The 27,993-nt window shown below is 39.9% G+C and overlaps 2 protein-coding genes across 2 annotated transcripts in view; one reads left to right on the top strand and one right to left on the bottom strand.

The window, feature by feature from the left end:
* The first annotated feature begins 214 nt into the window (after positions 1 to 214).
* npm2b (nucleophosmin/nucleoplasmin, 2b) lies at positions 215 to 1,809 on the top strand. Its single transcript, XM_026943760.3, has 9 exons — positions 215 to 307; positions 406 to 469; positions 580 to 662; positions 745 to 861; positions 943 to 1,036; positions 1,116 to 1,231; positions 1,315 to 1,346; positions 1,432 to 1,468; positions 1,544 to 1,809. Exons 2-9 carry the CDS (start codon positions 433 to 435, stop codon positions 1,583 to 1,585), a joined length of 558 nt encoding a protein of 185 aa, XP_026799561.1. The 5' UTR covers positions 215 to 307; positions 406 to 432; the 3' UTR covers positions 1,586 to 1,809.
* A 619-nt stretch (positions 1,810 to 2,428) lies between these two features.
* The window catches only part of LOC113544796 (unconventional myosin-XVIIIb), a 52,943-nt gene continuing 27,378 nt past the window's right edge, over positions 2,429 to 27,993 (bottom strand). Inside the window, exons 28-43 of the mRNA XM_026943758.3 lie at positions 27,778 to 27,902; positions 27,176 to 27,330; positions 26,833 to 26,956; positions 22,236 to 22,436; positions 21,750 to 21,860; positions 21,523 to 21,627; positions 20,414 to 20,575; positions 14,948 to 15,061; positions 14,753 to 14,869; positions 14,541 to 14,624; positions 14,175 to 14,312; positions 13,598 to 13,783; positions 6,565 to 6,698; positions 6,296 to 6,337; positions 3,823 to 4,002; positions 2,429 to 3,657 (exon numbers count right to left, since the gene is read on the bottom strand). Coding sequence (XP_026799559.3) covers positions 2,736 to 3,657; positions 3,823 to 4,002; positions 6,296 to 6,337; positions 6,565 to 6,698; positions 13,598 to 13,783; positions 14,175 to 14,312; positions 14,541 to 14,624; positions 14,753 to 14,869; positions 14,948 to 15,061; positions 20,414 to 20,575; positions 21,523 to 21,627; positions 21,750 to 21,860; positions 22,236 to 22,436; positions 26,833 to 26,956; positions 27,176 to 27,330; positions 27,778 to 27,902 — 2,900 coding nt within the window. The 3' untranslated portion in view covers positions 2,429 to 2,735. The remainder of the gene's footprint in view (positions 3,658 to 3,822; positions 4,003 to 6,295; positions 6,338 to 6,564; positions 6,699 to 13,597; positions 13,784 to 14,174; positions 14,313 to 14,540; positions 14,625 to 14,752; positions 14,870 to 14,947; positions 15,062 to 20,413; positions 20,576 to 21,522; positions 21,628 to 21,749; positions 21,861 to 22,235; positions 22,437 to 26,832; positions 26,957 to 27,175; positions 27,331 to 27,777; positions 27,903 to 27,993) is intronic.

The raw sequence follows: 27,993 nt of genomic DNA, 5'->3' as shown, positions 1-27,993 counted from the left end.
AAAATGTTGCCCGAGTGTATGAGTGGGTTTTAATATTACCTTCAATTAGGGAATGCAAAAATTAATGGAAATTAGTTGAGCTTGTTGTTTATTAAGTTAAATCGCTTTGTGAAATATCCCACAGGTTTGGGACATACACTCTTGAAATAGCTGCTAATATCATTGAGACAATTCTACCTTAACTGGTGTCACCTGCTACACATTAACAACCCACTTTAAAAAAAAAAAAAAAAAAAAAAAAAAAAAAAAAAAAAAACCCTGTAGGGCTGGTTGTCTTTTCTCTATTTGTGTTCTGATTGTTTCAAAGGTCAGTTTTCTTTCTTGTAAGCAAGCAAACCTAATTTTAAAGGCTGAGTCACAACACTGTGTTTTAAAGGGTCTTGACATTACTTTTGACATTTACAGGTCAGTCAGATTAAGATCTGTCAGAAGATGAGCAAATCAGAAAAACCTCTGTCAACACTATGGGGTAAGTGGCTTGGCTTTATTTATTTATTTATTCTAAATGTTATGTGAATATTTGTCCCCCTACATTTGACAGGATATTTTTGTAGCCAAATCCTCTTGCTCTTAATTTAGGCTGTGAACTAAATGAGTCAAACAAACAAGAGTCTTTCAAGACAGATGACACAAATCATCAGCACCAGCTTGCATTAAGAACAGTAAGTTCTGTAACTGTGACATGGGCTAGTTTACTTGTCTTCATATGGTGAAATGAAAAGTATATTCTTCTAAACTTCTTAGATGTGCTTGGGTCACACTGTGAAAGATGAGTTTAACATAGTTGAACTGGTTACTGGGGAGGGTGATGATGCCAAAGGTGTGCCAATTGCAACTCTACATGCCAAGTCAATGCCTACAGTAAGTGAACTCTTCATTGTCTTCTATTTTTGTGATCATTAAGCTGTTGAATTGATGATATTCCTCATCAATGTTGCTCAGGTCAACTTGTCTGGCTTAGACTTGCATCCTCCCGTGACCTTTCGGCTGAAGCATGGCTCAGGCCCGGTATTTGTTGGTGCAGAACATGTAGCCTGTGAGTTTGTGCTGGCCTAATTTTACTTTACAATGCCTTTTTGAAGTTGAACAGTAGCAATGAACAAATACTTTTCTAGTGGAAGACTATTCAGATGAAGAAATGGATGATGAGATGGAGGAGGAGGTGGAGGAAGAAGAGGAAGATATTGAAGAGTCACCTGTGAAGAAAGTTAGCAAAAATGGTGCTGGCAAAGTAAGGCCAAACTTCATTACCTTACTTGCATTTATTCAAGCTGCTTCAGTATTCTGACAGCAGTCTGAATGTTCTTTTTCAAGAGAAAGAAACCAGAAAAGGGGGAAGATGAGGGGTAAGCTCTAGCTCTCTATTCTGTATTAAATAATTAACATGCTACTTTTCCACTAATCATCTAAATTTGTGTGTGTAATATGTAGTGAAGCATCAGAAGGTGAAAATAATCCCCCTAAAAAGGTAAGACTATATAGTGATTTTGATTTTACTTATCTAAAATTGAAGTTGACCATTTGTTCTTTGTTCTTTCCACAGGGAAAAGGAAAGGGTAGAAAGCCATTGGCTGCAAAGGTTTGACCAAGCAAGAGTACCAGTTGAACAACTTGATTCAAACAAAGTAGTCTGTAGCACTGTTCAATTATACCATAGGGCCTTTCGGGGGAACAGATTTTGAAATTATTATGCTGCTTGTCTTGCTTTGCAACTATATCCTGGCTTTTAGTAATAAAATTGCAAAAGAAATGTTTCCTAATTGTCAGACACAAGGGGACTGTATTAAATGAACCTATGTTTGTATTGAGGGAGATGGTTGACTTGCATTCTTATTTTAAAGTGCAGAGTTTAAAAATGGAACTTGCTTCAGATTACTGGCATAAGGGAGCAAATGTTAAACAAGATACATTTTTAATCAGAGTTAAAAGAATATTTGACTTCTCAGGAGGTTTTTGCTTTACCCTGGCTCACCTTTTAATAAGCCAGAGAATTCATGGTCGAAGAATATTTCCATAACTGATTAACTATTATGGTTCAGGAAGGTCTGTTTAAAATCACAATGAGTTAATTAATTTCATTTTTGGACTGACCCAGATGTGTTGGTAATTACTGCTAGTGTCTTGCTAATGTAGATCAGTACATGCTTTTTAAAAAGACCAAGAGGGTGACTGTAAAGGATAATATGGCAGCTGAAAAACTGTACTGTTTCTAGATTAACTTCTGCCAATGCTGATCCAATAATTTTGTCATAGCTTATCTTTATGAAGACTGAATAAGGTTCCACAGTACATATCTTAACCAGAATATAGGTTATTACTTAAATTCATAAAGAATTGATTTGGTGAAACAAATAGAAACTACAAACAAGTTGATAGTTTTAAAAATAATTTTATGAATTTTACAAAAAATATACATACACAATATGAATTGTTTCATTAAAATCCTTTATTCATGTGTACAGTGTAGAATGTGCAGCATATTCATTGTGCTTCCACCTTCAGCAATGTATGTGATTGCATTCTGGGTAGAATGACTACTTGTCTTTTCTCACGTGTAAAAGAACATCAGCAGCACCTAATAACTGAATCTAGTCATGAAAATTTTGATTAAAAGGTAAGTTATGTATTTATTTTTACAGAACTAGTGTGTTTTTGAATAATTTCTTTCCACACTGCTAGAATTTGTAATAAAATGTCCACCATGAAGGGAAAAGTCCTCACTCAATTCCTTATATTCAGTCAACCTCAGCTTTCCTCAGATATTTTTTCATCACTGAATTGACATCTCCCTCACTTCCTTCTGCCTCTAGCCTCTTTTCATGTGGGCCAATCCGGTGCTGAGAGCCTTCAGAATCAGAAGAGTCTGAATCTGAATCCTTGCACAATGCCCTGGAAGGTGGCAGCTCTCCAAAGTGCACACTTAGGGCACGACGCTGACCCCCTCTGGAGCTGCTACTTGCTAAGCTGCTTATAGACTGTGATCTACGGATTGCTGGGACAATGTCTGAGTTGGCGTCCCCTAAATCGCTTCTAACTCTTTCTTTGTCAGCTTCAAGATTTCCTAGAAGACGCCGATTCTGAAAGACAAGTGGTTCTGACCCAAGTAGGGCCTCACCACCACCTTCAGCAGCCAGACCCCTAAACAGCTGGTGGCGGACTGGTTGATGGGTGCCTAGGGCAGGCAGGGTTTTGGCACCAGGATCCCCCTCCCATTCCTCTGGGATAGAGAGGTTGGAGATTTGCATGGAGGACCGCACTGATGTAAGGGAGTCACAGGAGCCAATGCGGTTTACCTTGCTCATAGTGGACGTGGTTGAGGGGGCAGATGGCGTGGATTCGGACAGGGAGCGCAGGCTGGAAGCATGGGGCAGCAGAGAGCTGGACACTTTCAGGATTCCCGGACGCACTGCTTCCTCCAGGCTGTCATTTGTGTCTGGGGAGAGGGTGAAGGCTCGGCGACGCAGGCTGGAGGCTGCTGTGGGCTGGGAAATGGGTAGTGATACTGTACTACCCTCATCCGCCTCTGAGCTTTTGCCCCACCCAGCCCGCTTTTTACGTAAGCCCTCCAATAGCTCAGATAATGCAGTTGAGGATGATGCCCTAGGCAGAATTCTAGAGCCTTCAGCAAGATCATCCTCCAATTCCTGAGAACATGATCTGGTAAAGTACAAATGGAAAATGTCAACTGCATTATTCATTAAATAATAAGAATAAAATAGGAAAATAACGTAAGAAAAATAAAGCGGCAAATTCCACGTTGGTGTTTAGGGATATAACAAGGGTCTAAAATAAATAATTAGAGGTTTGCTTTGTGGTAATTACCTGAAGCTATAGGTGCTCATTGTGTCTGTGACTGACTGGGGGCTAGTGGTACTTCCAGCATATGAAGAGACTCCACCTCCACGACCCTTGTGACCCCCACGTGGCACCCCCAGCCAGTGCTGAATGCCGTTACCAGTGTCCTCTGTGCCAATGCTGGAGCCCAAGCTGGATGTGTTGTCCCTTCCACAAGAACATAGTGTTATTCAGAGCCCTTTATTGCAAAACTCTCCACTTTCACATTGTCAAACACGGAAGCTGGTAATTCCCAAACCCAGTATTGATCATTCATCAGCCATGTGTGTACCAGCAACACATGCCAACAAGAATAAAAGACTATGACTATGATATTGCCTTTGATATCCTCAGTGATACCCAGCTGTACATGTATATTAAGTGAACCATGGGTTCATTAGTAGAGACTCCTTAACTCTGGAGTGCCTTCATTATTAGAAGCCTCTCTGCATGACTTGCTGAATGGCTATATCGTGGAGCCCTTACTAGGGCTTTCTACATCTAAGCAGCTTGTAAATACAAAGATAAAGTGACACCTATCTGCTTATTTTCTTCTTGGACTTACCTATCCACAGATGACCGCAAAATGAGTGGAGTGTTTATCACAGCTGGTGAACTTACAGAAGAAACTTATATATACGAAAAACCTTATCGTTAATGCTGTAGGCAGCGTGTGTTTGTACATCCGCTGCCTGAGGGCAAACAAGCAAATAAAAACACATTCTAGCAGCATTTAGCAGAATTCAAACTTCATTTACACAATGCAAATATTGATTTTAGACTGTATATAGGGTGGTTTTTAAGTGGCCAGTGGTGCTTTCAGGATACAAAGAAATTCAAACACATGCAACCCTTATGACCACAAGGGTTGTGACTACTAAGTGCTCCTAGAATATGGTAACTATGCAACTTGCTGCCAGCTGCTGCGATGCTGTTGGCCAGCTCTATGACATTTACCTTTTTTTGGTTATGGGAAATTAAGTCTTCCCCTATGTGAAGCCTGTATCTGATTAAATGTAATATGCTGGCCATAATCATTTGTGTTTATTTGAGCTTCACTGAACTTTGGCAGAAGTCTGAACTACAGGTGAGCTTAGTAGTGTGAATGTCTTATAATTAAGCTATCTAGAATAGGTATTCTCTTAAGTTAAAGAATAAGAGTTGTCTGATTATAGCCTATCAGCTACTAAAAAGGTACATCAGTCATCTAGCCTACCATACAACATAGCTAACATTATCATTACTTACAAACTATTTTGAGAAAATGAACAGGTGGTCAAAACAAGAGCAAGAGGCAGCAGTCTGTTAAGTGTATAAATAAAACATCTGTGCTATCTACAATAGAGATCACCCAGGTTTACTTCTTTATCACCATCCTGTCACTTGCATTCTAGACAGATAATGATTCTAGACATTTTTAAAATGTGAAAATAAAAAAAGTCTGTTTGAACCTAAATGAACCATATACCCCATGACAACCGCGCCTCCATATACAATATTGTAAACACACCCACTCACCACTTATAGCACTAAGTAATAGCTTGTTTACTGATTTATTAAATAAAACTTTGTTTTTGGCTTTACTTAAACACATTATGTACGGTATAAGACAGCAGTAATATAATTTGATCATTTTCTTTGTTCATTCTCCAGCTCTGGCTCTAGGCTCCTGACCAGATGCTATCTGCCTATGACTAATTCCTACTGTCTCCTCAAGGTTATTGATACAAGAAGTCTCTTTCCACTCCTCACATCTCCATGACAACCAAACCATATACAACTATTGTAAATACACCCACTCACCTCTTATAGCACTAATATTGTAGTATCCAAAGCAAAATTTCTGATTATGAACACAAGAAAGACTCTCAATATAAGCTGCACCATAAAGTAAATTTTGAAGACATGCAACAACGTTGGGTTGCATACTTGTGGAGGATTATTTTTTTTATTTAGTTCATAGCTTTTTGGGCATCAGTTACTGCTCATACTAAATATGCATTGTTCTCAGTTATTGCTCTTTACAAAGAACATTCTGGGCACAAGATGAGTAAAACTGTTCATTTATCTTAGCAATATAATTTTCCCATCCATTCCTGTATATGTTATCTTTTTCCAGGATAAAAATATGATGTTAATTTAAAAAAAATAAAATAATTGTTCATACTACCACCCCAAAGCTTTTGGGAAACTGGGGCTAACATAATTATGCTAGGGTCTTTCTTGCTCCAAAGACCAATGTAAAGGAAAATAGTTATTATGTGTAAAGCAAATGCTGCTGTATGCTGCTCAAAGATAAAGCATAGCTTCAGCCGGGCACCAGCAGGCTTTCAGATGAAGTTAATCCATGCTGCGCAACACGACCCTGTATCCCAGAACCCACATTCATGCCGTCAGACCCACACACAAAACAGGAAAGGGGAGAGGAGAGGAGAGGAGAGGAGGGCAAAGGAATGCGTACATTTCTCTCTTTCTAGAGATGGACTCCACAGCAGTCTGTACACTATGTAGCAGAGAGGAGAAATAGAGAGAGAGGGAGAGAGAGAGAGAGAGAGTCAGCAGTGCCAGGGCAAAGAGAAGAGGGTATCTGAGAAAAGCATGACAAAACAAGAGATTAAGATTTAAGTAGGTTTATGCTGACCAAAGGAAATCAGTTATACAATTTCCTATTAATAAGGAAAAAGTCATGTTTCCATCACAGTATCTACAGAAACTCTAGGAAGGTCATACCTTTCTGTATCACTTTCATCACTTGACTCCACCTCCTCTAGGGCAGCCTGTAGATCAGCGATACGTCGGATTGATGTCTCCAAATCAGCTTGTAGAGTCTGACGCACTGCACTAAGCTCCTCCACTTGCATTTCCTTGGAAGAGGCCAAGAAATTAATTTTCCATCATTTTTCCATACTTACTTTTCTATTCTATGTAAAACAAGAAGATAATTACACAATTAATTTTTTAAACAATTGCACCTCAGTTGAACCTAAAATAGCTTGTTTACTGGTTTATTAAATAAAGCTTGGTTTTGGCTTTATTTATTCAGAATATATACAGTAAAAGACAGCTGTAATATAAGTAATATAATTTGATCATTTCTTTATTCATTCTCCAACTCTGGCACTAGGCTCCTGACCAGACGCTATCTGATTATGATTAATTCCTATTGTCTCCTCAAGGTTACTGATACAAGAAGTCGCTTTCTACTCCTCACATCTCCATGACAACCGCACCTCCACCAGTGGCCCCTCCCTTTCCTTCTCCAATAACCTGGAGAGCATCACAATGTGTATGACTGTGTGTGTGATGGTAAATATATGATTACATATACTTGCAGTATATTCAAAAACAATGCAATTCAGTCCCACTAATTGTATAGAAAGCAGTAGGCAATAGACATGCAGCTAATTTTTTCATAATTGTTGAATCTCCTCCCAGCCTTAACACAGTGGTCAACTTATATTACATACAGCCAGTTGCTCTATTGTATGAATGCCTCCATCCTCATGTTTAATCATGAAAATGTACTTTTTTTTCACTCAAGGATTCAATATTACATAGCCACAATAATATGCCTTAAAGAATAGTACAGAAAGGTGAAGTGTACCAAAGGACAGAAGCAGATGCCAACATTTGTCTTAAGACCACCTGTGTCTGATAGCTCAAAGTGAAGGTTGGTATTTGAACACATCAGTGATTGAATAAGTGAACATCCTGGACTGCAGAATAAGTCAAAACATATTCACTTTAATGTAACATTCATGTAAAGGTTCCTGTCTATCCGCCATTGTCTATACAAAAATGCCAGCTGTCTTTTAAACAAATGTCTTTTAACACAGAACTCTGTCATAATGATTACGTGTAACATGTACCACACTGAGGAGGGTTAAACACAAGCGTTTTCTGGATTCAATTTTTAAGTCAGAGCACTTTTTTGTAATATTTGGTGTTCTGCTCCTATTTTGGCAGCTTCAATAAAATATCTGTTTGAAGGAAAAACTCAGTCTCTGTGTTGACCCAGGTTGTGCAAACAATGTGGACCAACAACATCTAACCAATTTGCCTGTCAGTTTAGAAAACTCCCCCTTTTGCACTAACATTCAATAATTTTAGCCTATTTTCATACGTTGAAATGTGTTTTGTGTTTTGTGCATGTGTTTTGGGGGATGTAACTTTGGAGGCAAAAGATTAGTTTTAGTTTTGATCCGCAACCTCCAGCTAACCTTCACCAAAATTGCTGACTATATCTTTAACACTTAATAGAGTCTGTTTTGAACCTAAAGAATGTAATGCTAGTTATGAACTGTAGCTTGATGAATCCCAGATAACCACCAGAGCTGGTGAGAATGACATGGAGACCTTCCAACAAAGTCACATGTGATGTATGACACAGTATTTGGAATAATAAAAACAAAAAGCCATGTTTCCCTGGAATCATCTCGCTTAGCTGGTTCCAAAGGACAAGAAACCCTGACAGTTTCATAGAACCACAGTTACATATGTAATTGAGGAACAGGCCTGACCTTTGGACTGCCCTGAAAGATGCTCAAATATGACTCCCTCATTCACATGTGCCAGATGGCAGTACCTCTCTTTCAGATAGACTGTAATGAGCTGATGAGACCTCAGAAAGATGCTATCTCTGGTGTAGTGGTGTGCTGCAACGGCTGCCACATTTTAGTGGGGTTTTAGAGACCTCCACTAAAATTGCCTCTCTTACAGAAGCTTCCAGTTTTATTAGATTGTCAGTCACAGACGTGACATTATGCTTTTCATGATGTCACTTACATTTCATGACCTCAATCTTGTGGCTTCATTAAGTTGTGCTGTCAGTTAATTACTGACAGTAATTAAAATGTCAATGCACAATATTTTAAATTTTATGACATGCTGAATCAAGTGGTATTTTATAAGGTGTAATCAGGGTAGAAGTCATTTTTGGAAGTCATATCGTTTATCTGAATGCTTGCCATTTTGTCATTCATTTTAGTCTTTTTTATTTTTTTTAAATTGTTTCTTGCTGTATGTTACATGTACATTTGACATAAAAAATTGCCATCTGTTCAGTTACCATTTTCTATCGCTTTTTATTTTGGAGGCTCTATTCAAATATGGCAACCTTGAAGGCATGAATTATACACATAATCAGAATGGGGCACCCAGAATATTGACCTAAGTTCTTGCATAACCTGTCTTAGGCCAGAATCGAGTCTTAACCAGAATCTGCAGTCCCCTCTGAAAGTACTGGAATGGCAAGGCCAATTCTTTTGTTTTTGTTATATGCTGAAGACATTTGGGTTTGAGATCAGAAGTTGAAAATGAGATGAAAGATCAGAATTTCAGCTTTCAATTCCTGATATTTACATTTAGATGTGTTAAACAACTTGGAACCTGGCACCTTTGGTGGCAGACCACCCAATTTTTAGGTAAGCAAAAGTATTGAAACAGATAGTCTTAAAGTAAAATAAAGTGTGAACTGGGCAGCAGTTGAAGGCTGAGGCCTTGGTGGACCAATCCCTGGCTACCAAAACTGGCTTTAGGAACACGGAATGTGACCTCTATGGTGGGAAAGGAGCAGGAGGTGGACAGATACCATCTAGATATAGTCGGGCTCACCTCAATGCACAGCATGGACTCTGGAACCAAACTCCTGGAGAGGGGCTGGACTCTATTCCACTCTGGAGTTGCCCTGGGTGAGAGGCACCAAGCAGGAGTGGGCATACTTGTAGCCCCCCAGTTCAGCACTGGTATGTTGGAGTTTACCCCGGTGAACGAGAGGGTCTCCTCCCTTCGGCTTTGTGTTGGGGAGCAGACTCTAACTTTTGTTTGTGCTTATGCACCGAACATGAGTTCAGAGTATTCAGCCTTCTGAGTCCTTGGGTGGGGTGCTGGAAGGCTCCCCTACAGGGGACTCCATAGTTTTACTGGGGGACTTTAACACTCACGTGGGTAATGACAGTGAAACCTGGAGGGGAGTGATTGGGAGGAACAGCCCACCCTTGTCTGAACCTGAGTGGTGTTCTGTTATTGGATTTCTGTGCTAATCACAGTTTATCCATAATGAATACCATGTTCAAACATAAGGGTGTTCATAAGTATACTTGGTATCAGAGCACCCTAGACTGTGTCATCGGACTTGCGACTGTATGTTCTGGACAACTGGGTGAAGGGAGGAGCTGAGCTGTCAACTGATCAGTTGGATCAGATGGCAGTGGAAGATGCTGGACAGACCTGGTAAGCCCAAGTGAGTAGTGAGGGTTTCCTGGAAGTGTTTGGCAGAGGCCCCTGTCCAGGAGATCTTCAACTCTCACCTCCGGCAGAGCTTCTCTTGCATTCCGAGGGAGGCTGGAGACATTGAACCAGAATGGACAATGTTCCAGACCTCCATTGCTGATGCAGCTGAACAGAGCTTTGGCTGTAAGGTTGTTGGTGCTTGTTGTGGCGGAGGTCTCCAAACCTGTTGGTGGACAACAAGGGTAAAAGGAGGCCTTTCGAGCTTGGTTAGCTTGTGGGACTCCAGAAGCAGCTGACAGACACCAGCAGGCCAAGCGGAGTGCAGCAAAGGCAGTTGCAGAAGCACAAACTTGGGTATGGGAAGAGTTTGATGAGTCCATGGAAAATGACTTTCGTTCTGCCTCAAAGAGATTCTGGCAAAGCGTCAGGCGACTCAGGAGGGGGCAACAGGGCCTTGCCCACGCTATTTACAGCGGGAATAGAGAAATGTTGACCACAACTGGGGACATAGTCAGACAGTGGAAGGAGTACTTCGAGGACCTCCTGAATCCCACTGCCACACCTTCCATTGAGGAAGTAGAGCTGGAGGACTCGAAGGAGGACTTGCCCATCACTAGGGCTGAGGCAGTTAAACTCCTTAGTGGCAGGGCTCCTGGGGTGGAAGAGATTCGCCCTGAGTTCCTGAAGGCTCTTGATGTTGTTTGTAGGTCCTGGCTGAGATGCCTTTTCAACATCGCATGAAGGTCAGGGACAGTACCTCTGGATTGGCAGACTGGGGTGGTGGTCCCTATCTTTAAGAAGGGGGACCGGGGGTTGTGTTCCAACTTTAGGGGGATCACACTCCTCAGCCTCCCTGGGAAAGTCTATACCAGGGTACTGGAGAGGATGGTCTGGACATTAGTTCAACCTCAGATTCAGGAGGAGCAATGCAGATTCCATCCTGACCATGGAACAATGGACCAGCTCTTTACCCTTAAAGGATCATGGATGGCTCATGGGACTTTGCCCAACCAGTCTACATGTGTTTTGTGGACTTGGAAAAAGCATATGACCGTGTCCCTTGTGGGACCCTGTGGAGGATGCTTTGGGAGTATGGGATGCTGGGACCTGTTATTACAGGCCCTTAGGTCCCAGCATAACTGGAGCAAGAGTCTAGTCTGCATTACCAATGTCAGGTCAGACTTGTTCCCGGTGCACGTTCGACTCTGCCAAGGCTGTCCTTTGTCACCGATTCTGTTCATGATCTTCATGGACAGAATTTCTAGGCACAGCCAAGGGGCAAAGGTGGGCCAGTATGGTGACCTCAGGATCACATCTTTGTTATTTGCAGATGATGTGGTCCTGTTGGCCTCATCGAGCAGTGACCTCCAGCATGCTCTGGGGCGGTTTGTAGCTGAGCATTAAGCGGCCAGAATGAGGGTCAGCACCTCCAAATCTGAGGCCATGGTTCTCAGCCGGAAAAGGGTGGGTTGTTCCCTTCAGGTTGAAAATGAGATACTGCCCCAAGCGGAGGAGTTTAAGTATCTCAGGGTCTTGTTCACGAGTGAGGGTAGAGTGGAGCGAGAGATTGACAGACGGATCACTGCAGCTTCAGCAATTATGTGGACATTGTACCAGTCTGTCGTAGTGAAGAGAGGGTTGAGCCTAAAGGAGAAGCTATCAATTTACTGGTCAATCTACATCCCTCACCTATGGTCATGAGCTTTGGGTAGTGACCAAAAGAATGAGGTCACAGATACAAGCAGTGGAAATGAGCTTCCTTCGCAGGGTGGCTGGGCTCAGCCTTAGAGATGGGGTAAGGAGCTCAGACATTTGGGGGGAGCTCAAAGTACAGTCACTGCTCCTCTACATCGAAAGGAGTCAATAAGCTTGTATGTTTTGAATCATGAGCAGATCTTTTCTTTCTCCACACTTTGGCCTTTCCATCACTTTAGTAGAGGTTAGTCTTGGTTCCAGAGCATTTGTAGTTTATCTCTGTATATCGTTGCAAATTCTAATCTGGCCTTCCTATTCTTACTGCTGATGAGTGGTTTGCTTCTTCTGGTTTGGCCTCTATATTTCTGCCCTCTTCTTTGAACAGAAGATTGTGATACCTTCACCCATGCCCTTGTTGTTGATGTCACTGACTTTTGTTTCTGGCTTTTTCTTTACAGCTCTCACAGTGTTTCTGTTATCAACTGCTGTTGTTTTCCTTGGTGGTTTGTTTCTTTTTCAGAACATTCCAAATTGTTGTGTTGCCTGTACCTGATGTTTGTGCAGTAGCTCTGATTTTACCTCTTTGCTCACTTTCAAAATGGCTTGCTTTTCTCCCATAGGCAGCTCTCTGGTCTTCATGTTGGTTTATCCTTTTCAACAACAAATGTAGTCTTCACAGGTGAAACCCAGGGCTTCTCAGCCTTGTCTCAGGAGCCAACATTTAAAGCTATTAATTGTTTAAACAATCAATATAACAGCGCACACCTGAGCAACAATAAACCTTTGTCAGTCACATGTTCCCATATTTTTGATCACGTGAAAAAAATGGCTGGTGTTTACAAAAGGTGCCATGTTCTAAATTGTTTAAACAGATCTAGATCAGGAAATGAAAGCTGAAATTCTAATCTATTGTTTCATATTCATCTTTTCATCTCATCTTTTGATTGCTGTTACAATACCTTTGGCAGGGAATGTATATCTGCCAGCTAAGGATGCATTTTGACTGCAGCAGTCATCCTTAAAATGGACAATGCTAAGGCAGTGAACACATAGCTGCAGCCCATCTTCAGCTTCTAAGGCATTTAGACACCCACTGCATGATTAAGATTCTTTCAGTTTGCTCTTTTGGCTAACCACCCAGTGTAAATCTATCCCAAGTAAAGTGAAAAGAGTGCTCTCATGTGAAGGGAAAGCTGACAAATGACTCCAACCCTAGAGCAAAAATCCAGCTAACTTAATAGACTCAGAAATGAACAACATGACAAGTAAAAACTCACACGTCCATTTTTAAAGTACATCTAACCCCTCAACCACATTATTCTGCTTCAAGTTCAGCTGGCATGTAGAGTTGCATGTAGTCAGAGTAAACAACTGACAAATCATTCCCTTTTAGCGAATGGTGATGTATGTACCACACAACTACATACATAGGCCTTTCCATGCCTATCTATTATATACATGTGGTGTTGGATGTATGAGGCAAGAAAAAGAAATGTACAAAGAAGAAGAAAAGTACAAACGTGGTATTTATTGCGATACATGGCTACTTGAATTTGTTGGAAGGTCTAGGCATGCATGCATCCACAGGCACACAAGGAGGTATCCAGCTGAATTTCACCACCCCTGTCAATTACATGGGGTGAAACAGAGCCACACTGAACTACACAGAAACAAATATTATGGACAACAAATTTACATTTCCTGCATTTTGCTGGAAATGTTACTGTCTTGGCCCTGAGGACAGAAGCACTCCAGTGAAACAGAATATTTAAGCAAAGATGACAAAATGGTGTGTGTGCGTGTGTGCGTGCGTGTGTGTGTGTGTGTGTGAGATTACCAGCTCCATCCGCCGACGGCTACTCTCCTGCTCTCTGAGGCTTAGATCCTCCATCTCTAGTCTCATGTCTGCCAGCCTCTGCTGGTAGTAATGCGAGTTCTCTCTCTCTCTTGCCTCAGCCTGAGCAGACTGCTCCAACTCCTCACCCATCCTCACCACACTGTCCCTCAGACGCAGAACTAGAACCTATACATATGCAATCAAATCAGTAAAAAAAAAGAACTGTACAGACCAGTGTTGATAAAAAAAAATGATTGAACTCATTAGCAAATCAAACCTTTCTAGCTGTTTCAAGTGTGCCAAAGAAAGAAACAAACAAAATGTAACTGACAAGCACTGCACTCTTACAATCATAACCAACATATGAGTGGTTAATGGGTCTAGCTTGCTAAAGGATATCTGCTTGTATCTTTTTCATAGTGACTTACATAATACATAGTGCCCCTCTAATGGGACAAACTTAAGAACCTTTCAGGCTGCTTGTGGGAACCTTTTTATATCTGAGAATGAATGTCACACATGGTCCCAATCTACCAAGCTGATGAGAAGGGGAGGGGTTCTTTATGTCTGTGCTGACCTCAAATCTCTTGACCTGGCCTCTCTGGAACTCCAGCTTGTTCTCCAGGTCACACACACGTGCCTCCTGCTTGCTCACAATACTCCGGGCCACTGTGGACGACTCCAGGAACTGCAAGTGTGCTGCAGTTGTCTGCAGCTGTGGGGTGGAGAACCAAGGATGAAAAGAAATGAGGTGGAACAAATCAGATGTTTGATGTAAACCTCACATAGCCTGGAGAGTGTCTGAATACCAGAATGCACTACACTTCCATCAGGGTCTGTCAACCTTCTCACAAATCAGTTATGATGATGTCTCACCTTCCTGTCTCAGAAACAGACACAGTGTCGATATTTATTAATTTCTGGCTACCATGTCCAGTCTAACCTGCTCCTGTAGACTCTGCCTTTCCTTCTTTACTTCTTCCAGCTCTGCCTGCAGCTCCCGTATCTGAGTGATGTCACTAGAAGACTGAGGATACAAACCCAGAGCAAGTTGTTGGATTTCTCTTGTGAATTTCAAATGCATACAGAGTTTTAGTGCAGACATATAACATTAAGCTAAGTCCATATACATTGTGCATTCATACCCAGACACACCTGAGCAATAAGGGCTTTGTGTTTCTTCATGAGCTCATTGAGGTCCTCCTGGTCTTCCTCCAGCCTCTTCAGGAAGTCAGCTTTCTCATGCTGCAGCTGAGTCAACTGTTCATCTACCTGAGAAACAAGAAAAACTGCTGCGTGAAAGGCATTCTATATGCTTTCTCTGTTTGTATTAATTATGAAATTTCTCACCAGGCTCTTGTGTTTGCAGATGCTCTCCAGCTCCAGCTGAGCATTCTCCAGCTCCATGGCAAGAGTTTTCTGCACACTCTCAGCCTCTAAACGCCGTGCCTCACTTTCCTCCAGCTAATACACATACAAAGACACATGCACACACTTCATATTACCAAGAGTTCAAAATCACCCAAAGTAGCAAGAATGAAAACCACTAAGTAACTACTTTTATATTTTCTATTTTAATTTATATTTTATACAGTTGAGATAAAATGGTCTGGTGGTTGTGATGTCATATAATAACACATATATTTTATCATATTATACCACAGCGTTATACCACAGCGTAGTTGAATTCTCAAATCTGATTGCTCAGAAAGTGTGCATTATTTTTGTATAACAGGATGGCTTGAATAGTAGATCCGGCTGTAACATGAATGATAGGTTTATATTATTGCACTCATTCTAATATGTTATCATTTTTATACTAACAGGTCTGTTTGTACTCTCCTGCACTTCGGTATACAATGGATATAAAAAGTCTACACACCCCTGTTAAAATGGCAGGTTTTTGTGATGTAAAAAAAAAAAAGAAAAGAAATAAGTTAAACCATGTCAGAACCTTTTTCACCCTTATTGTGAAATTGCAACATATAAAAATCAAGTGACATACAACCAGAAATGTTTTAGAAAAAAAAAACTTCCAACACCCAGCTTGCATAAGTGTGCACACACTTTCATAACTGGAATTGTGGCAGTGTTCAGAATTTAGTATACACCTGCCATCAATTAAAGTTACTGATTACAAATAAAGTACAGCGGTTCCTATAGGTTTTTCCTGAAATCTTCTAGGTAACATCCAACTGGAAAAGCCATGGGCCGCACAGAGCTTACAAAGCAGGTATGGGATCTCATTGTTGAAAAATGTCAAGCAGAAAATCTGCAAGGCATTGGATATACCATGGAACACTGTAAAGACAATAATCAAGTGTGTAAATTAAATCGATATAAGAATTCCTTTGTACCTGTATCAGTGTGTTTGTTTAACAAGAGTTTATCTTGATCCTATTTGAGTTTTATCTTTTTATCATTGTTTTTTATTGTTATTATTATCTGTTTATTGTATGTCTGCAGCAACATGTAGTCCACAACAATTTTCCTCTCGAGGACAATAAAGTATACTACTACTACTACTACTACTACTAATCAACAATTCGAGAATATATGCCACAATGGTGACATTACTAAGAACAGGACATCCCTCTAAAATTGATGAGAAGACCAGGAGAAAACTGCCTACAGCAACATTAAAAAAATTGCAGCAATTTTTGGCAAGTACTGGCTGCTACTAACATGTGATGATAATCTCTCGAATTCTTCATATGTCTGGGCTACAGGATAGGGTGGCAAGACAGAAACCTTTTTTAACAAAATAAAAAACATCCAAACCGAGCTAAAGTTTGAAAAAAAAAAAATCTAATCTCCCATGTGGAATAGTTAATAATTATGTGGAATAATGTGTTATTGTTTGATGAGAGCAAAGTTGAACTTTTTTGGCACAATACCAAAAGATATGTTTCACCATAATAAAAAGTATAAGTTTAGGGGTGTGCACACTTATGCAACAAAGTTATTGTACTTTTTTTCATTTTTTAAATGAAAAATAAAATGATTATTGATTATTGATTAATGATTATTGTTTTTCACTTTAATTTATTGGTTGCAATTTCACAATAAAGGTAGAAAAGGTTCTGATATGATTTATCTTGGTTTCATTGTTTTACATCACAAAAACCTGACATTTTAACAGGGCTGTGTACACTTTTTACATCCACTGTACCACAGAACATCCACTATACACTATGTATTGCTTTGTATGTTCTGTGTAACCTGGGACTGTGTTCTGTGGGACTGTGAGTAAGCGTTTCAAAATATTATGAAAACCACCATTATGAATCCTAACATCACTTAAATAGAACATTTCCAGCAATGTAACATAGGATAAAAGTTCTCAATAAGCAGCACTCTATGCTACAATCGAAAGAAATAGTAAGAAAGACACTGAAAAATACAATACCAGCCTGGAAAGGGTTATAAAGTCATTTCTAAGGCTCTGTGACTCCAGCAAATGCAATGAGTCATTAGCTCCAAATGGAGAAAACTTGGAACAGTGCTGATTCTTCCCAGAAGTGGTCGGTCTACCAAAACTCCTCCAGGAGCACACTGACAACTCATAAAGGAATTCACAGAAGAACCCAGATGAACATCTAAGGAACTGCAAGCCTTGTAAGTTCAGCATTAATTATTCCACCATTAGAAAGAGACTGGGCAAAAATTCTATCAAGGGGAGAGTTGCAAAGCAAAAAACAAAACAAAACAAAACAAAAAACAAAACAAAAAAACTGCTAATCAAGAGGAACATAAAGGCTTGTCTCACACTTGCCAAAAACAGCTTGAAGACTCCCAAGCCTCTTGGGATAATGCTCTGCGGATTAATGATTCGAAAGAACTTTTTGGAAGACATAGCTGCCCGTAGCGCAAACGTGCGCACTTGCTAGTTGACAGGACTTTGTTTACTTTCACATGTATGTTTTGTTTTGGTTCATGTGCTGTCTCCACCCATGTCCTGTCATTCGTTGTCTCCCCATGTGCCATCATTCTCACCTGTTCCTAATTTGCCCTTGATTGGTTTGTACATTTATAGCCCGTGTGTTTTTGTCCTTTGAGCAGTATTGTTTCAGTGTTTGCCGCCTGAACTTTACCCAGCCATTTTTGTCCTGTGTGTTTTGCTCTTTTTTTGACTTCTAGCCTGTTTCTTGATTCTTGTATTTGTTTTGCCTAGATTTCCCAGTTTGTACATTGCCTAACCCATGCCTGTTTTTGGATACTGTCTCTGCCTGTTGTTTTGGATTTGTAAGCGTGCCTCTCAATAAACTCTTTTCACTTCACTTGCATCTGTCTGCACTCTCATTACATGACAGACTACTATGCCTTTAACATGGATGCAGCAAGAAAGCAAGAGTTGAGGAGAGGAGTGGTACCCCTGGATGACTGTACCGGCATTTGATTCTGTGCGATTTCCCCAGTGGTTCGACATCGAAGCTCCGGCTCCTTTTGAGCCCGAAGAGAAGCAGTGGCTGGAATTCTTGTTATCCCGGTTCACCGGCCAAGCTTCTGGTTGCCACAGGAACCATGGGCCTAGGAAGTGTGGCTGAGTTCATTTGTTTAATGAGGGTGATTTATGGAAAAGGGGACTTTAAATTTGACCTTGAAAATGTTTTGGGGAGGGCCAGCCTGACGGCCGAACCTACTCAGGCGTTCACCGTTTTCTATGAGGAGAGGAAGGCTGGAGACAGTGAGGAAGTAAAGTCTCCAGCAGAGCTCCAGCCTGAGGCCGATGTGGCGGCCTCCCCTGAAGAGCTCCCTCCTGAGGCCAATGAGGCGGGCTCCACAGCAAAGCTCCAGCCAAAGGCCGACGTGGTGGACTCACTTTCAGAGCTCCAGCCAGAGGCAGAGAGGGTGACTGAAATGCTATGGCAGGACTGTATTAAATGGGCAGTTCATGCTTGAAAGCCTTCCAGTGTGGCTGATTTAAAACAATTCTGCAAAAAAGACGTGGCCAAAATTCTACGATGTGAAAGACCACTCTCCAGTTATTGGAAGTGTTTGGTTGTTGTTGTTGATGCTGAAGGTGGCACAACTAGTTATTAAGTTTAGGGGTGAAATGCTTTTCACATGGATGATATTGGTTGCACAACCTTTTTCCTTCAGTAATTGAAATGGTTTAAAACTCACGTTCTTATTGTGTAATATTACACTTTCCATAAGGATCTGAAACCAGTTACTGTGACAAACATGCAAAAAAAAAAAAGAGGAAATCAGGAGAAGACAAATACTTTTTGTTATGTAGGCACTTATTCTTAAAATGTTAAGTTTTGACATACATAGGGCAGAAGAAGATGAAAACTTGCAAGACCTGGTGCTTGTGTAGAACATATGGTGGAATTTTAGGGCCACTGTTTAAAAAATAAAAATACAAGATTCAGAGAATAAACTTGAAATATTTCAAGACAAAAAATCATAATACATTTTTAAAATTTGTAATATCTGATATTATGAGAAAAAGTATTTTTTCAATATTTCTAGAATAAAATCATAATACCACGGTGCAAAATGATACAATTGATAGTCCTGAAGGCAACAACTGCCTGTGATTTCTTCTTCAACAAAACAAGAACTTCACCCAATCCACAATGTCCCTCATTTTAACACACAAACATTGCGCTGATATGTACCATTTTGTCATTGCATTAAGAGTTTATTCTTGAAATATTGCGACTTTTGTCTCATAATATTATTACTTTTTTTCTCAAAATATTACACCTTTATTCTCAAAATATTGCAACTTTTTTCCTCATAATATTAAATATTCAAGACGTTTTTCTCAATATATTATGACATTTATTCTCAAAATATCACTACTTATGTTAAAAGGTAAAAAAAAAAAAAACATCTCACAAAGAAATGGAACCTTCAAGTCAAGGACTATATAAGGAAATATGTACCTAACTATGAAAACTATAGTACCTAACTATGGCCACATAATAGTCCCTTAATTAGTTGCAAGTTTGCCATCAGACTGTATCAGTTTGCAGTGGGAGAGGGAGCTTGGTACAGAAATTTCAGGCTCTTTGTGGAATGAATGCTTCATACATGCTCAATAAATACCAGCCACTATCTTATCCAGTTCAAGTTTTACATAGACTATATTACACAAAGGAAATATTTCATAAATTTTATGCAAATGTTTCCCCAATGTGTGATAAATGTCACTCCACAGAAGCGTTCCTCTCTCACAGTTTTGTCCTGTGCTGCAAGTTTTATGGGTAGGTTACTCTGAAATAATTTTGAAATTGTTGAATGACCGTCTTTTAATACTCTTTGGAATGTCAGAGCAACTTTTAAATTTAAGGGATTACCACAATCTGTTGATTTCTGAGTTATGATTTCTGAGTTAAGCAATCTTAAGCAGCAAAGGGTGGGTTGGGAGGGGTTGGGTGGATGTTTTTTATTTTGTTTTATGTTTCTGCAAATGTTATTGAAGTATTTGTGTGTTGGTGGAAATCTTTGTATAAGTTGTCTTCAATAAAATATACTTAAAAAAAACTTTATTCTTTGAAATCTTGTATTTTTATTTTTTAAACAGTGGCCCATAGGAACGATGGCAAAAGATGCCTCATGGCAAAAAAAATTCTTTGAGAAAATTTTAAAATAATATATATATTATTTTATTATCAACATATATTCCGCTTTTAAAAAATGGGTATTGATATTCACCTGGAACTTATGTTCTCCTTTCAGTCTCAGATGTGAACCAAGATCTTCTTATTCTTTTTTTTAACTACAGCTAAATAGAGGTTACTATAGAGCAGAATTGGTTGGCTGTGCTGCAGTGGGCAAAAGTGTAGTTCCATATGCACCTACCTGACACTGTAGCCTCTCCAACTGCTCCTTGGTACCTGGGGCCTGGCACTGCCCGGTTTGCTCCATGGTGGACAGTAGCAGCTGGGCATCACTGAGCAGAGCATGGGTACGCTTCAGGTCTCGACGGAGTCGCTTCTCCACATCAAAATCTCTGTGGCCCACCTGGGATGCATAACATAAATAGAAATAGAAGAAAAAACAAGAGGAAAAAACAAAGCTGCCTCCATATACATGGTATAATGGATACAAAAACGAACATGTTGAACATCTTTTTGAACACAATAAACAGCATTTAGGATGAGAAATGTACTTGTACAACAAATGTATTATTAAGGTATTAGCCATCAGTTCTGGCTCAGTTTCCTTCAGTATATTCCTTTTTAAAAACTTTTACATGTCTTGGAGAGAATCTATGGACACCTAAAATGTTCTCTCCCCCCTCTCTGTCACACAGTGATGCTTCGTCTTCAACAAGGCCAAGCAAAAAAAAAGGCAACAATACACAGTGATCACATACTAGTTTCCATGGTCTTTTAAGCAACGGGGGAATCTTGTTCTGTTTGATTAGACACTGCTGTAATCATACGCTGGTAATATTTTGGTACTGCTATGGTTAACCTGATAGGCATGTTCAGCGTGAGCTTGAATATGCAGTGACAACAAGTATGCAATATTTTTCTTTCCTTCTAGTCTAATATTTTAGACTTTTATTTCAAGAGTCCCTGGCTAATGTTTGCAGTATATCCTGGACTGACTGGTAATGACAAAATGCAGACTGATGAAATGACAGGGGAATAATGTACTGCTGGAGGAAATAAACAGAGTAATAAAAGATATGGCTGATATTACATTGTTTGTGTGGTACAGACTCAGGGTGGGGAAGATGTATGATTTATTTCAATCATATTACAATTTGCTCACTGACGAAAACAGAGGGAGCAATGATATGTTAATGTACACTGATACAAACAAGTGTTGCCATAAATCTGTGTTCAATTGCACAGTGCATGAAACTAAATGACCATTGATTGGTTCTTAATAACTGTGGCTGGTACAACATAGATGGAGGTGTGTGTGTGTCACAGTCTGTCCCTCTTTTCTTGCATTACCTGTTCACACAGAGTTGCAATCAGTCCTTCCAAGTCATGTTTCTCATGCACCACCATCTGCTTTTCTTCATACTCTTGTTCCAGCTGCATCTCTAACTGCCTGAGCTGAAAACACACACACACACACACACACACACACACACACACACACACACACACAAAATCAATATAAAATCTCTACCCCTCTATTTTATTCCTATTTCATTCCCTCCTCTATCAGTCCCCACCCGTCTCTGTGAAGACTTCTGCACATCCTCTAGTTCCTCGTCCTTGTCTTCCAGCTCCTTCTGATGGATCTGCTTCATTCTCTCCATCTCGATCTCAAAGCGCAAATGTATCTTGGGCAAAAAAGAGAGAGAGCAAGTCATCCTCTACAAGTGGACCAGAGATATCATCATAAAAACCAGCAGGCAGTTGACCATCTTGAAAGCCTGTTAGCTTAGCAATGTCATTAAGTGTCACAGCACAGCACAAAACTCGAGTTACTGTTGCCATTTTTGGATTTGTTATCAGATATGCACTGCAGGATGCTGGAGAATTTGCATGCAGAGTGTCCTATTAATGTGAGCAGCTATTTTTCATTGTAGAAGGCAGATTTGGGAGAAATTATCATTTACACTTTCAAGGAAAATCATTTTCACTTTTCAAGGAAGAGACAGTGAGACAGAGAGAGAGTATTTCTGTGGTAGGTTTAGTTAGAGAAGCAAGGCTACCTGTTCCTGCTGCTGAATTTTAGCTGTCATACTGGCAAGCTCCTGAGCACGCTCTTTATCTCTGCTGTCAAGTTCACGTAGTTGTTTCTTCAGCTCAGGCACCGAGTCGGAGCCAAGGTTCAGGGGCACAGTCAGGTCTCGGATCTGAGCACACAGCTCTTGTTTTTGATTCTGCAAATGTTCTACCTCCAACTGACTCTCCTATTCACACACACACACACACACACACTTATTTTGTGCATTTGTTCTTCACACATTACTTAGTTTGTGCATTTTTTATTATTATTTTAGAACAATAACCATTATATAAAGTATACCTAGTCAGTGACACATAGGAATCATATTCGCTTTTGTGTATCACTACGGACGTATTAACTCAGGGGGGCGAATACTTATCAATTAAGTATTATTAAATAATTTTTAAATAATTCTGAGGACTTCTAAATATGTTATTTAACTTGATCTGTAGGCACTTCAAAAAGAACAGAAAAAAATGCCACTCTAATATACTTAAATTTGATGTTGCAGTACAGCAAAAAAAGAAAAAATGGAGTTCCAGGGTTCCAGTGTTGTAGGATCTGTAGGATCTGAAGCGATCAGGCAAGGAAAGCAAAGAAGCCATAAAGCTAGGAATCCTGCTCCCAGACTTTGCAGAGCCAAGTTAATTACCGCTTGTTTACTGATTGCTGGATTTCAACTGTCCTGTGAACAATCAGCAACTGATAGGACATCCCTGACCAGAGGACGAACCCTCTCAGCCAAGAGGAACCTCTGTCAAACTTATTGATATAGGCCATTGGCCAAGACCAGATGGCTCACTCAACACGATGGTAAAACTGATAACTACAGAACTCACCCAAGGACCCTCATGGAATGAGACCTTTGTTCTCCCCAGGAACACAAAGTTCACCGCCCTTCACACATTCCACAGAACCCAGCTTTAACAGACTACATAAGGCTACTTTACATTTCCTATAAGGACAATGACCTTTAAGATGATGCACCATAGTTTGAAAACTTGTTGCCTCTTTTAATGTCATTCTGTATATGTATCATGCTTATAGCCACCAGGTCATTATGATGCTTTTGATCATTTAACAGGTATCATAGTGTTAGTATCATAGTGTGAGTGTATCAATAAAAGCAGGTATGTCGTGTTTGGTATGTGTGTGATCGCTATTGAATTTCCTAAGGGTATAACGTGGTATAACGTGAAGTTGAGTACAATGTACTACATGCATTTTACCAAATTCCTTACCAAAGTTCTAATCTAACCTTGTGCAAAGTTTGCAAAGGAAATACCTCAGAGACCAGAATGTTAATTAGTGTCAGAGGAGGAGAATACAGTTTATACCCTGCCCCAAGATCCTGCTGATTGGAGCAAACACTTTGGGGTCAGCCCAACTAGAAAAGGTTAAAACCCCCTGACACAAAGGAAACTCATCCAACACATCTTTGCGAGAGTCCATCAACATCTTCAGGGAGTCTCTACCAACATCTTCAAGGAGTTCTCTTCAACTAACAGCTCAAGAGAGTTTCCATCCACATCTGAAGGAAGTCTCATCAACCAAGAGCTTTAGAAGTTAATCACAAGGAGATCACACTTGCTCTGAGACTCCGCATCCAGACTGGTTCTCGCAAAGCCTCCAACTCTCGCCTTCGCACCGCTGTGAACCATTCTTCAAAGTTTTGCAACCCGCCTACGAGACTCCGCCGGGTTTGCGCCTCACTCTGTTTATCAGCCCCATTGGTCTTTCGAGACGCTACATAAAACCAACCAGACCGCCGACCAATCAACATCGCCGGAAACTCTTTCCAAACAACAACGCAAGGAGGGAATCCCTGGCAACACAAACGCAAGTATAGTACCTCCAGATTCTCACTGAACTGGTGCATTTAATACAAGTTTAAAGCCCTTCTAAACTAAGCGAATGTTAAATTAAACTGATAAGTTGATGGTTCGTTCAGGTCATGGTCTGAGAAACTGCTAGAAACTTGAAATTTCATTCACTCTCTTTTCAAAGCCATTTTCACCCCTGTTTACATGTGCGTGTGTTTGTGTTAGATTAGTTTCTGTGTTTTAGAATAGTAATAAAGTCTCGTCTGATTTTTAAAGGCCACTGTCTTGTGTCTTTGTGCTTCAAATTTATTGCCTTAAACTGCCGATCTTGTTACTGTGCTCTTAATATAGCTAGTGTTTCACTATATTTAGGATATTATTGCTGGTGGCCATGAAGGTAATATCCCATACACAATTAATTCCGAGTATGGGTCACCATACTTGGCCACAAGTCACTTCACTTAATAAATACATTCATTTCAACTTATCACCAGACGAATAGTTGATCAGCTATTAAAATATTAAGTTTACACATTTCCCCTTCTGAGCTGATCTGCTAATCTCCTACACATTTTGGTGGAGAATACATCAGCTTAACCTAAACAGCTAATTTCCTTACAGTGTAGATGAGCTCTTTCTCCCTGTTTCCTCACTTAATTGCTTCTGTAATAACAGTGTAACAGGAAAATTATGAGAGAAATTGTTAGCAGCTACATTCATAGAATTTTAAAACTGAATTGGAAAATGTACAGTGTGCTGATCTTGATCTACATTTTAAAATGCCATGGATTAAACCACCAAATTAATTCAAACATCTTTATATTTTTGGAACATACTAATTATCTATATTTTGAGAGTACAGATTTTTTAGTATCAATTTAAAATATCATCATTTGATGCTTCATGTTTAATAAGGATGTCCAAAATACACAATCCAGACTTCCTCAAGTCAATTCTAACCTTGTTGACGTTTCTAAATATAACCCCACTCAATCACCCCGTACACCTTCAGAAAAAAAAATTCCAGTCTCTGAATGGCATTTTCCAACCTATTGTCCAGCCTTCAAATTCCCTCCAGTACAGGCCCTGCACAACAATCCTCTATTTGTTCTATGATCATCTCTAATTAGATGGATCGAGGGCTCTAAAACATTTGATTGACATGCAAATGAAAAAAGCCCCACTTGCTGACAATGTCTTAGGTTTATCAAAAGTTGTGTTAGCACTTAACTGCTTTTACTAAGAGCCACTATTATGGGCATGAAAATGTGAATTTCCTAACCAAACCTCTTTTTCAAACAATTCACTGGAAATGTACCTGCACTATTCCTTAGGTACATTGATGCCACTTTTGGAATCACTACTTGCACACTTGAAGAAATTCAGATGTTCATTTCTTCCTTCTCATCATTTCACCCAGCCCTAGAACATACATGAGTTATTGCACACCCAGGCTAAGTATAACCTTTTTAGTCAGTTAGAAGATTCTTCCTTGAAAACCACCATCCACTTACAACTCTTCCCATCCCAAACACTGCAAAATTTCCATTCCTTTTTCTCAGCTCTACGCAACTTAAATGCATTTGCAGTGAGAATGAATATTTTCTTCAAAAAAAGTGAGCAAAATGGTTGATTATTTTTATACAGTACCTGTGGATTCCCTAAAAACTCATGGCATGGTTAATATTACCCTACTGAAAGAATGGTTCAACTGACTACTACAAAATTACAAAACTATTTCAGACATTTAACCTTGCCTCTGTTTGGATCAATTCCAAATTATAATCCATTCATATGCTGGTTACAGTGAAAATTCCATATAAATCCTATAAACATTCAACTACTCGTTCTTGAGATATTGTGCTATGGAGAACGACACATGGATAGAAGTACAGATGGACAGACACATGGATGGACCAATCGGCAAAAATGATCAGTGCCAGAAAATCAGCCGTGCGTTCCTGAACGTGTACATGTAAGTAACATCTCTACATGCCAAACAGGAAGGAAACTATTGAAGAAAAACTATTTTAGACATCTGACTTTGCTGTCACCTTGACCCTTTTTTGATTAATTCCAAATAATTTCATCTGCTGGTTGCAATGATAATTCCATCTAAATTCTACAAACATTCAACAATTTATTACTGAGATATCAAGCTAATGAGAATCTCAGACAGAAACAAAACTACTTTAAAATCCTGCAGGATAACCTGGAGACTGCTTTCATTTTAAGGAATCTCCACTCGTCTCCTACAGATATGACAAAAACATCAAAGATATGCTTGTCAGAAGTGAACTGAATGATCAATCTAAGAATAACTATGTTACTCCTGCATGCAACTGTTCAAGATGTTCCACTTGCAAATTTATTAATACAGCCCCCTAAAATCAATTAAAAGATCAGTTTTTTTCACTCATCACTCCTGTTATTTTCTTTCTTGCAAATGATGTAATCTGTCACATAATGGAGAAACCAAGAGGAGACTGGATGATCTTTTTTTTGAGCACCTTTGTACCATCACAGTGGAGGATTTCTTTTTTCCAGTGGCATTAGCATTATTGGACATAACATTAATGACATCTCTTCTGTATTGCTAGTTATTGCTATGGGAGCAATGAAGTAAGGAAGCAAAGGGAAAAAGCTTATCTACACTCTCAAGAACTCTGGAACCCCATGGAATGAATGTTTTACTTCCTACAGCATCAGAAGGTAGGCATTTTTCACAGATGGCTGAAGTCTGACCCTGGTTTATACCTTCAAAGCCCGATGCAGGGAAAAGATCTCTGCCCCCACAGTTATATTCTCCTGGATGGCCTTGTCCTTTTGCTCTCTCTCATTATCTGCTTCCTCTAGAGCCCGGGTAAGCTCGCTGTCAAACCTGTAAACAACATTTTTCATCACAAGCATACACATACAGACAACACACACCTAAGAGCATGTACAGATCCATTCATGCACACCCATATACCCCAATATACACATCCATCCATATTTATATGCACAGGAAAAGGAAAGAGGGCATATGCATATTAGAGGCATATGAATAGTGATCACTTCTATGCTAATGTGACATTTTGCCTGAAGTGAAGCAACACACCTCCTCTGCTTCCTATCCAGGTCATGAGTACGCGCCTGCAAGCTGTCCATAAGCACACAGGCATCTTGCAGGTCAGAAGTCACATGCCGACAGTGCCGCTTCAGCTCTGTGACCGTGCGCTTTGACTGTTCCAGCTGGACTTGCAGCTCCAAAACCTTTGGTATGGGGGTAAAAAGACAGTGTTAAAGCGCCACCCACAGGAATATACGATGAACACTAGGAAAGGTGTGCATGTTATCTCCAAATTTTCTAGTCCTGAACCAGTGTGGCCAATTATGTAATTATAAATAAGTTAATGCTTTGATATGGGGTGTTAAGGAAGGTTAGGTCAGAGCATGTGTAGATATGTCTACATTATATTGGTGCAACTCTCTGTAGTTAGTATGTACTGTGCCACTACTCGTACTGTTTCGTGTACAAATGGTATTGTGATGCACTGAAATGTGCACATATTTCCTCTGCTCCCAGACTTGACTTACTCTTGACATACTGTTTATACTATACACAATCCTGTGTCTAAGTATATAGGGATACTGCTATATATGATATATCAAGTAAAGACCCAGCTGATGAGAGTACGTGAAGATACCACAGGTTAGTACCTTGGTGTCCAAAAGTTCTCGTGCCTCTTTCTCAGCTTCAAACCTCTCCTCTGTCTGACGCAAACGTCTGCGTAGAAACTCCACTTCTGTCTGTGCACAATCCAACTGCAGCTGTAGTTCACCCTCTGAAACACACACTTTAAATCATTTATTTATTTCCACATAAAATACAATTTATTCAGACTACAGCAAAAATGCTTGAAAAAATCACATAAA

The sequence above is a fragment of the Pangasianodon hypophthalmus genome, chromosome 17 (genome assembly GCF_027358585.1).
Source record: "Pangasianodon hypophthalmus isolate fPanHyp1 chromosome 17, fPanHyp1.pri, whole genome shotgun sequence".
In the NCBI taxonomy this organism is placed as follows: Eukaryota; Metazoa; Chordata; class Actinopteri; order Siluriformes; family Pangasiidae; genus Pangasianodon; species Pangasianodon hypophthalmus.
This window is presented reverse-complemented; position numbering and strand designations above follow the sequence as displayed.